The sequence below is a fragment of the Bubalus kerabau genome, chromosome 6 (assembly GCF_029407905.1).
Source record: "Bubalus kerabau isolate K-KA32 ecotype Philippines breed swamp buffalo chromosome 6, PCC_UOA_SB_1v2, whole genome shotgun sequence".
NCBI classification, from domain to species: Eukaryota; Metazoa; Chordata; class Mammalia; order Artiodactyla; family Bovidae; genus Bubalus; species Bubalus kerabau.
Genome location: NC_073629.1, coordinates 19,121,733 through 19,133,043, shown reverse-complemented (window position 1 = coordinate 19,133,043; position 11,311 = coordinate 19,121,733). Strand labels below are relative to the sequence as shown.

General features: G+C 39.9%; 1 protein-coding gene across 1 annotated transcript; it reads right to left on the bottom strand.

Annotated features, from left to right (window-relative positions):
* Positions 1-492: 492 nt before the first annotated feature.
* LOC129656390 (filaggrin-2-like) lies at positions 493-3,202 on the bottom strand. Its single transcript, XM_055587075.1, has 3 exons — positions 3,079-3,202; positions 1,318-2,133; positions 493-995 (listed from the first exon to the last, which is right to left on the bottom strand). The coding sequence occupies exons 1-3, from the start codon at positions 3,200-3,202 to the stop codon at positions 493-495; spliced, it is 1,443 nt and encodes a 480-aa protein (XP_055443050.1).
* Between the last annotated feature and the right edge of the window lie 8,109 nt (positions 3,203-11,311).

Here is an 11,311-nt window from a genome sequence, read left to right as displayed (position 1 = left end):
TGGTGTCTCCTGACTGCCCATGAGCAGTTCCGTGTCTCCCTCTCACTGTGGCTCCTGACTCTCCATGTTGAGATCCAGCCTGCCCATGAGTGGATCCTGAGTGTCCCTGTGAGACTTCTGAATGCCTTTCACTGTTGCTAGCCTCACTGTGACTGGATCCCTGTCTTCCCACCTGACTGGACCCTGACCGTGTAGATTGTCCCTGACTGGAGTGGCCATGTCTAGTGGTGACTCCTGACTGCCCACGAGCAGTTCCATGTGTCCCTCTCACTGTGGCTCCTGACTCTCTACATTGAGATCCAGCCTGCCCATGAGTGGATCCTGAGTGTCTCTCTGAGACTCCTGCATGCCTTTCACTGTCGCTAGCCTCACTGTGACTGGATCCCCATCTTCCCGCCTGACTGGACCTTGACCGTGTAGATTCTCCCTGACTGGAGTGCCCATATCTGGTAGTGTCTCCTGACTGCCCATGAGCAGTTCCGTGTCTCCCTCTCACTGTAGTTCCTGACTCTGCATGTTGAGATCCAGCCTGCCCATGAGCGTATCTTGAGTGTCTCTGTGGGACTTCTGAATGCCTTTCACTATCACTAGAGGACTGATCTGAGCCAATCTCATGATGTCCAAAGCCTGAAGACTGACATGAGCCTGATCTATGTTGTCCAAAGCCAGAAGACTGATTTGAAGTTGACCCATGTTGGCCAAAGCCAGATGATTGTCCTGAGCCCAATTCATGATGGCCATAGCCAGACTGCTGTGATCTACGCTCATGGTGTTCAAAGCCAGAAGACTGACCAGAGCTTGAACCAGGTTGGCCAAAGCCCGAGGATTGACCTGAACCAGATCCATGTTGGCCACAGGTAGACTGTACTGATATAGACTTCTGGTGTCCAAAGCCAGAGGACTGACCTGAGCCACACCCACAATGTCCAAAGCCAGAGTACTGACCTGAGCCTGACTCATGTTGGCCAAAGCCAGAATATTGACCTGAGCTGGATCTATGTGGACCACATTTAGAAGTTTCATTTGAACCACACCTATTTTGATGAGAGTTTGAAGAGTATCCACAGGAACCAGATCCATGTTGACCATAAGTAGAAGACTGACTTACTCCTGACGCATATTGTCCACAACAAGAGGACTGACATGAACCTGTTCCCTGTTGTCCTCCACAATTCTGTGGTTGACCACATGTTCTAGATCCATATCCTTTCTGCCTAGTAGACTGGCTACAGGAGCTAGGCTCATGTTGACCATATCCAGAGGCCCAACCTCCTGAGATACATCTATGATCTTCTCCACTACTTCCTGATTGATAACCTGATTGGGTATAGCTAGATTGGTTTCCTTGCTCTCCAAATCTACCTACCTGACAAGAACTAGAAGTGTTTTTTTGTCTTCCACACCCACCTGAATTGCTGGAACCACATGCATGACTTTCCCTCCCACCTTCTCCTGAACATTTAGAGCTAGACCCATGTTTTTGTCTTGCATAACTTGACTGAGTAGAGTTTGATTCATATTCATATGACAGACCACCATGACCTCTCCCTCCACCACTCTTTGATCCAGAATTGTATTCATACCCAGATACCCTAGAGGGATTAACATGTGACTTGTTTCTTTTTCCCTCCAGTTCTTCAGAGCTGGAACCATGTCTTTCTTTGCCATTACTCCATGAGTAACCAGAGCTGGACCCATGGCGCCTTTTTCCAGATCTCTTTTGGTTCTCTGAGCTAGATAAACCACCTTGCCTTCTCAGCCTTCTGGAGCCAGACCCGTGTCTGTGTTTTTGAGTTCCCCTAGAGCCCTCAGAACTATAACCATGCTCCTCTCCCTCACTCCAACTTGAATATCTGTAACCTGAGTTTTGTCCTGATGCGTCCTCTTCTTCGCCTTCCGTTTCACTTTCTTCCTCCTGGTGTTGGCGACTATGCCTGTGCTTCTTTGACCCTGAAGCTTTGCAGTATTCTTTGCTGAGAACCTTGTTGCAGGCCATAGCCAGTTTGAATACCATCCGAAGAAACTCAGTAAAGTCCAGTCTTCGGTCATGATCTCCGTCCAGTATATGCATGATGACATCCACTGTGTCTGGATCATCTGGGTTCTGTGTACAAGCAACACACCAAAGAAGACCTGGTCAGTCTAGTCCATATGCTCAGCTAAAATATCTGGGTAAATCTGTAGAATTGTGGGAGGCTTCCCTTGTGGCTCAGTAAAGAATCTGCCCGCAATGTTGAGACCTGGGTTTGAGCCCTGGGATGGGAAGATCTCCTGGAGAAGGGAAAGGCTACCCACTCAAGGACTCTGGCCTGGAGAATTCCATGGGCTGTATAATCCATGGGATTGCAAAGAGTCAGACATGACTCAGGGAATGTTTGATGTTAGGTATTTTAATCCAATCAAGAAATACTTTAGGCTAAAACAGCCTAACAACACCTAGCAGGTGTGAAGAGGTAATAAAAAAGAATAAAGGCCATTGGGATCCTCAGTGCATACAGTTCAAGGACGTAAGCTAGAGAAGTAGATACTCAGGTATGGTAAATAAGGGGGAGTTGAATAAACCAAATTCAGTACCTGGTGTGTTTAACATACATTTTAAGCCTTGCCTGCTAATATATTCTATGTTACGATCTATAATTTTGACGCTAATAACTGAGTCCTTCCCAAGTAAATAGAAAAAAATATTCTTGCATTTTGTTTTCAGTTTTTAGTCACCTTGGTTACTTGATCAACACCCCTTAGACATGTCCCTCTCTATATCTTTTCTTCCTCATTTGCTAGGGTAATTTATAAATTGATAGCACAAATTTATCCTTTGCTTTTTTAGAAGGAAAAATCTGGGGACATGAAAAAGTCTGATGGTCTATATGGTAGGAGGAAGAAAATGATCACCTCTTTAAAAATAAATGCTGCCTCAACAGACTTTCTGATGTCCCCCAAAAGTACCACTCATAGTGTGAGCTCAAAGACCATGGGGATTGCACACTTTTTAGCTATCCCTTGGTCATATAACAGAGAACGTACAGGATGCTAGTAGTTTTCAGTCCTGGTACGTGGTCCTCACCTTCAGAATTGGACGAAACTCTTTCTGCAGAAGTTCCTTCAGTTCATCCTTGCCCAGTGTGCCACATTCCCCATCCTGCTTGGTGTATTTGTAGAAAGCATCAATTATGGTGGCAACACTTCTCAGGAGATTGGTCATCTTTTTGCAGGTTTAAGTGAACCTGAAGGGACAAAAAAAAAGATCCTATCATTCATTTTATTTTAATGCATAAACAGCTCTGATTTTAATAGTAATCATCCTGATTTTTCAAATATCTTGTCTCTTTAAACCAAAATACCTTAACAAGTAAGAATAGGTCAGGGGTGATACAATACACATAAACACAGTGAAAGCTAATCTTGTTAACTTTGAGTTACTTTGCTAAGATCGAGCCATACATGGCATGTTATTGACTGATCTGGGACTAGATTTCAGATCTCCATGTCCTGGATGAATATATTCTCTACACAGCATCTCTACACTTTGTGTACTTTGGTGTTCTGGGTGTTGTCTTGGGGCTTCCAAAATTTCTAGAACTACCGAGATATGTTGCTCCAGTCTTTCTGGCTAGTTTCACTGTTTTTGTTTGTTTGTTTGTTTTTTAAATCAAATGTACCAGACCATCTAACATGCATACCTGCTTCCCCTCTGGGTACCAGCAGCTAAATTGGACTGATAAGGGATTTAGCAAATTAACAATGGACAAAGTGGGCTAACTATCCTGCTGCTTCAGAAGCATGAGATAGCCCTCATCAAAGCTCCCAAGATATCCTAATCCCTGCTTTAACCAAACTCTGTTTTCTTTCAGTAATCAGGGGAAAAGATTCAGCAATGCAAACCGCAGTGTGACTAGAGGATGATTAGATCTTAGAGCTCTGAAAGTTGCCACTGAACAAGGATGGGTTTCTACAACAGTGCTCGTCTTTTCCCTATTTGAGCTGGGCAACCCAGAAAATACAGCACAAAAAATGACTAGGAAGAGAATGTGGAACAGCCTATAAGAAACAGATTTCTACTTACATTATTTTCCATAACAAAGAAAAATTTATTCTAAAAAGACCCTGGAATAAACTAACTGACCGAACAAATAAGCAAACAAAAAGAAGAAAAAAGAAGGAAATGAAAAGGAGTGAAGGCAGGAAAACCAAATATATATTAACTCTGTCTTAGCTCATACCCCTGGATTTATACCATGAACAATAGCCAACCAAACATCCACTGATGTAGCTGGATGAGTTTTCTCTCACCTGGTTCACCAAAGGAAAAAGTAGGATAAAGCCTGATGCAGCTTGCAGGGCGATGAAGGATTGAGCTACTGGCCCTTATATAGCTAACATGTGGGTGCTGCCTTCTGTGGGTTGGACTGGTTCATTTTCAGCAATCCTATCTCTTCCTCTGTGTTTATTTTCCTACTTCTTCACATTCTCATCTGAGATGATTGCAGAAAGGCTGGTATCGGCCCACCCTCCAATATGAGAACATGTCGCACAACACTTTTCTCAGGGTCATACACTTGTGAAAAGCAGAGATTATGTTTTAGAGGACAAACGTAGTTCAGTCCCTTTACTGTCCACCAAAAGTAGCAAAATGTAAGCTACTTGGCAGTGTGTAATAGATGCTTATGTAAATGAAAATGAACCTGGGCCACCAGGCTAACCTAATTAATGTCTTTTTTGCAATAATAATAGCTACTATTTATTGAGAATTTAGTATGTACTAGATACTGTGCTGAATTCTTTTCACATATTATCTCATTGAATCTCTACAACATTTCTATGAAGTTTGTACTGTATTCCATTTTACAGATGAAGAAACAGGTTCAGAGATCGTAAGAGCCCTCTCTAAGGTAACTCAGCTTGTAAGTGGAGGAACTAGGGTTCGAACTGTATCTATCTTATCATAATGCCCTTTCTTTTAACTGTTATACTAGCTTACCTCTACTATATACACCTATTACACAAAAAAGCATGCAGTTTTAGGAAATGTATGAAAGTATATAAAAGGAGTATTATCAGCCCGGAAGAGAAGAAATGTACTCTCTGGAAGGCTTTTTTCTAGGCTATAAAATTATGTTAATGGGCTATACATAAAAGTCGTTTTTTTCAGAAGTGTTCAAGGTGAATTTAGAGGGGGCTTTCTTCTAGCAGTCTGCTGTTCATTGGTAGTCTGGCAGTTTGGGGCCTAGACCCTTGGGAAAATGTCATTTATGTACATGAAGTATGTACATGCATGTACATGAAATGTAATACCTGAGGGAACTGCCTGACATGGCAGTTTTGCATGCTTACATATTTATTCTTTGCAATAATCCTGTGAGGTCAGTATTATTGTCATTCTCATTTTACAAATAAGGAAATGAAAGCATAGAGAAATTTAATAATTTGTCCAAAATCACATCTCGAAAGCGGCAACACTAGCATAGAAACCCATACTGTCCAATGCTAAAGCCTGCCTCTTAATCACATATATACCACATATTTGGGGTCAGTCAGTTCCTATTTGGGTGCTCCTTCAGGGAAGCCATTTATTTTATTTACCTCACCATCTTAGACAATGCCTAGTACTTAGTTAACAGTTAGAACGTCTGCTCACAAAATGTTAATGGATATACCACTGATACATCCATTGCGTTCCTAGTCAGGGATTCCCTGACCAAAACGACCACACGGAAAGTGATGTCATCCCATGGATATTATGGTCGTTTTCAGTTGTGTGTATCTTTTGGAATTGTGCTTGTTTTCATTGAGATGACTCTTGTGTCAGGAGGACTTTCAGACCCCCAGACTCCACACTGAAGTAGATTTTTAAGGTCATCTTTGCCCTGCAACTTCAGGATTCTAGTACCATTGTTTGCCCACTCTCAGAACTCTGCCACTCACGCTTGTATTTTTTGTGTTCAGGTCTCTTTTCTGAGTTGCAGATCACACTAGGTAAAAATATTGACTTAGGAGTCAGAAATATCTGAGTTTAAATTTCAGCTCTGTCTCTTATAGGTAGTGTTCCTTGGGCAATTATCTGATCCTCTGAGCCTCAGTTTTCCCATTTCAATAATACCTACTTCACTGTGGAGATAACTTAAGATAACATGTGAAATTGTTTAGTACTTACCTGGCATATAATAAATGCTTAGTAAACTGTAAAATTATTGCAAGATACTGTAAAATATTTTATGGCAATGATCACAGTGTTTTATACATAGGAGGCACTCAATCATGTTTGATAAAAATAAATCAGGAGCTAACTGTAGGCCTTTAAAGGCAGAAATACTCCTTATCTGTCAAAAGCATTGCTCCAGAAGATGTCATGACTTTTTAAATAACAATTTTATTGAGATGTAATGAACATACCATAAAATTCAACCTTTTAAAGTATATAATTCAGTGGCTTTTAGCATACTCACAGAATTGTGCAGCTAGGTTTTAGTTAGTGTTCTTAAGTTTCTTCACTTCTCAATGCTTCAGTTTTCCCTCTGTAATAACCACAAGGTGTTCTTAGTGTCAGGGGCATAAGTGGACACCTGTTAGATCATTTCAGCTGCAATTTTGGAGAATAGTTATGATCCTACCAGAGGCCTAAGCACTATTTGGAAAGAAAACAAAATGATGTAGGGATCAATTTGATGACACCTGCAGAGAATTTTCCTGCCTGGCTTCTGAAAGATTGTTTAGTCCGGTGAAGCAGAGGCCTGGAGTCAGGGGTTAGGGCACAACTCACCTTACCATTTCTCCGTATCTGGACCTTCTTCTTGCACTATTCACTCATCTCATCAGACTCTTTGATTTTAGGTCCATTTAGTGAAGTTGTGCACTGTTAGCAAAAGGATTGTCTTGAGAGGGAAGTAACACCTTAGAATATTAGAAACAACTTTCATTATACCTGTAAAAGTTCTAGCTTTGGGTTTTTTCATGAATATCAGCTAAATTTTGTTTCCTATCTCACCGTATTCAAGGGGGGGCCCTCTTCAAGTTAAATTAGTCTCCTTTAGCTTTCTGTTAAGTTCAAAGGGAATTCTGTAAAGGACGTGCCTTAGGGCCTAAATGATCCTGTCCCTATCATTAAGAACCAAACATTTCCTCTGTGCTGGGACTTTTAGGAGTTTGGGGTTTCTGAACGAATTCTACTTAGAACTGATAACCTCAGAGTTGATCCAGGGATGCTGATAGCTATTAAATGTCTTTTCTATAAAAGCAATTTAGGGACCTGTTCTTGGCTCATAATATGATGTAATAGGAAGAATACTGACTTTGCAGTAAGACAGAGTGTTTTTATATTACAGCTCCAACATTTACTACCTATAATACCTTGGACAAATTTCTAAATCTGAGTCTCTTTCCATTTCTGTGAAATGAGAATAATGTCAGACATGTGAGACAAGATAATATTAGGGTAATGTTGACCACATAAATAAATTTTTAAAAAAGAATTTAATTTCTTTTCTTTCCTTCTTATGTTCAGGTTTAATCTGACTGGTAGGGGGTTATCAGTAGATTTTGGTGGTGATGTTTCTTGGAGATGGTTCTTAACTGTTCCCTCCTGGTAATCTCTCTCCCTAAGTGAAATCAGAGGCCAATTGGGTTGAACTGTTGGAATCTAGCCTTCAAAGGAGCTTATATTTTCTGTTATGAGAAGTTTGTTTATGAGAAGTTTGTGGTGAAGATGGAACCATTAGCCATACCAGCTGAGAATGTCCCCACACCTAGATCCATTTCTTGTTTTCTTACATCACTGTTGATATCTCAAGATTCATATACTGGAGCAACAGAGTCTCACAAAGAGATGTCTATTGACACATCCAGGCTTTTAGTCTATAATTGGGAGGCTTCAGGGACTCGTTCTGTGCAGATGGAAGTGAGATGCGCCAGCTGGGGCCTCCAGATGCTTGTTAAAATCTCCTCAGGGCCATTTCTGAAGACTGAGTCTCAGAAACTCAAGTGGTTTTTGCAGTCACAATATCCATCACCTGTGATAACAATATGACAAAGAGGCTGCTCCCTGATGGATATGGAAACTTACTGACTAGATAAACCTGACTAAAGAAGAAGGAACTTGGATTAGCACTGGAGTTTAGGATTCTCTAGATCATCTAGAATTTGTATTTTGACAATTTGAAACATATGGTTATTAAGTAAGGCGGAGGATTTTTTTCCCTTACAACACATATAATCTGTACAATAAAAGTAATTTCCCTGAAAGTCTGTATATATATATATATATATATATATATATATATATATATATATATGCTTAAAATGTTAACAGTAGCTCTTCCTTCAAAGCATTCAGAGCATCACATTCTTTTAAGTATCACTTGGTAGGTGAAAATATTGGCTGTTTAAGCATGAATTTGATTTTTTGAATCATTTATAAGCATTTGGAACCACGTTTCATTACAAAGAGAATAACTCATAACATTTTTTAAAAGGAGGGAGAGTCCATTTTTAAGTATGAATTTAAAGTAACCAAATTAATTTCTTCAGTACAGTGGCTCTCAGCAATTCCTGTCACTTCAGCAAGCATATTTTTGAGGACTTGCTGTGCTCCTATGACCATTTTCTTTGTGTGAATGCGCTTCCAGTGGTGAGGCAGTCCAAGATTGTATGAAATAGTATAATGAAGCTAGATTAGGACTGAATATTGGCCTGGAGTTTGGCATCAGAAAAGACTGTTGCTATTCATTTGCTCAGTTGTGTCTGACTCTATGTGACCCCATGGACTGCAGCACACCAGGCTTCCCTGTCCTTCACCAACTCCCGGAGTTTGCTCAAACTCATGTCCATTGAGTCAGTGATGCCATCCAACCATCTCATCCTCTGTCTCCCCTTCTCCTCCTGCCTTCAATCTTTCCCAGCATCAGGGTCTTTTCCAATGAGTCAACTCTTCACATCAGGTTGCCAAAGTATTAGAGCTTCAGCCTCAGTCCTTCCAATGAATATTCAGGGTTGACTTCCTTTAGGATTGACTGATTTGATCTCCTTGCTATCCAAGGGACTCTCAAGAGTCTTCTCCAGCACCACAGTTTGAAAGCATCAGTTCCTCGAGATATAAGCAGAGAGTAACATGGAAATTTACAATACCATATGTAAAATATATAGCCAATGGGAATTTGCTGTATAACTCAGAAAACTCAAACAGGGGCTCTGTGACAATCTAGAAGGGTGGGATGGGGAGGGAGATGGACGGGAGGTTTGGGAGGGAGGGGTGGGACATGGGTGTACCTAAGGCTGATCCTTATTAATATATGACAGAAAACCACAAAATTCTGTAAATCAATAATCTTTCAATTAAAAAAATAAAAATAATTCTTCAGCATTGAGCCTTCTTTATGGTCCAACTCTCACATCCATACATGACTACTGAAAAAACCATAGCTTTGATTATATGGACCTTTGTCGGCAAAGTATGTCTTTGCTCTTTAACATGCTGTCTAGGTTTGTCATAGCTTTTCTTCTGAGGAGCAAGAGTCTTTATATCAGAAAAAAAACTGGCAACAGATAAAGATTTATATGTGCATGGTACACACACTCATACACATTCACTCCTCTCTACACATATTCCCACACACATTTAATATACATTATTGAAAAGTTATAATATGCAAAGGCCAGTGCTAAGCATGGTCTCTTCTATGAAGGTATATTAGTTTGGGATTACTTATGAGCCTCAGGTTTTCCATCACATCCTTTCAACAATCTTGGCACTCTCCTGTTTTAAAGCATATTGAGGATTTGCGATTTTGGATTGCCCAGGATACACTATGTGCACATAATTACACAAATATATGGATATGTATATACATTTATTCATCCCCACACCATTAAATTTTAACAAGGGACAGACTTGCTGTATAGTACCAAAATAAGGCTGATTTTGCATGCCTTATGGATGAGGAGAAAATTGACAAAAAATATCTTAGACTGCTTAGGATGACTCTTTGTATACTTTAAAAAATTTTTATTGAAGTGTAGTTGATTTTCAGTGTAGTGTTAATTTCTACTGTACAGCAAAGTGACTCCGTTATACATATTTGTATTCTTTTTCATATTCTTTTCCATTATGATTTATCACAGGATATTGAATATAGTTTCCTGTGCTATATAGTATGACCTTGTTCTTTATCCCTCCTATATATAGTAGTTCGCATCTACTAATCAGGTGACGTCTTTGAATAGGACTAGGGAAAAATAAATATAGCACCTCTATGAGTTACAGCTATCAGGCTTAGGTTTTATTAATTTTGGATTAATTAGTTTTATTGATTGTTTCCATTATCTCTGATAATTTTGTTTGTTTTCCCTTTAAAATTAATTATGTTTATTTTGTGCATTAGTCACTCCATCTATGTGCTAATTTCTTGCCTCTGGGCACTAATGATGCATCAGAGTTTTAGTCTTCTGGAATTATCTAGTTTAAATCACTTCTGAGCATTTGGACTCTTAGAGGAAGGATAATAAAGTGGGATCTGTGGAAAAGCACATCTGCAATGTCTTACTTTTTCTTCAGTGGGAGGTTTTCTCCCTGGGGACTGGTAACTTGATTTATGGATACTATGTCACCTCTCTAGAAAGATAATTGTAAAAGGCAGATAGAGTATTTCATGTAATTATTATGGGTTGACTAAAGTCTCAGGATCGACCATGTTCTCCAACCCAATTGCCCCACCTCCTGCTCCTAGTATTGTTCAGGTCAAAGATACTTGGAGCAGAATCTGTTCCCTGAGGGTCCAGGACCCCTGGCATAGGGAGACCAATATTTAGCTTTTTGAGATGTTCAAAGATGTCATCCCACTCATTTCTGAGATGAATATGGCTAGAGAGGCAGATATACTCATGCAGAGTGGGGCTTGGGACCTTTGCTACAAGAGGAGCAGTTATTAGCCCAGACTTCTTTCTCATATTCATTCCCTAAGTCTGATCCACACAGAAGAATTCGGGGCAAAGTCAGAGTAGGACTCTTAAAGAAATGTGTTTCTTGACTTCTCCCTAAAAATGAACACAAGATCTATAGCCAAGTTGTTGAGCCCAGTGATTAAGAGCATAAAACTTGGAATCTGACAGATCTAGGTTGGAATCCTGTCTCTGCCACTCACTAGTTATGTGACTTAATATCTCTTTAAATGTGAGGCATTTTCTTCATAGGTGTTGTTATAAAGCCTCAAAGAATTAAGTCAAGTGCCTGGAACAAAACACTCATTCAACAAGAGGTAGAAATTGCTGGGTTTTTGCTTAAAAAAGGCTATCTTTTTTTTTTTAATCTGATTAAAATACTGTA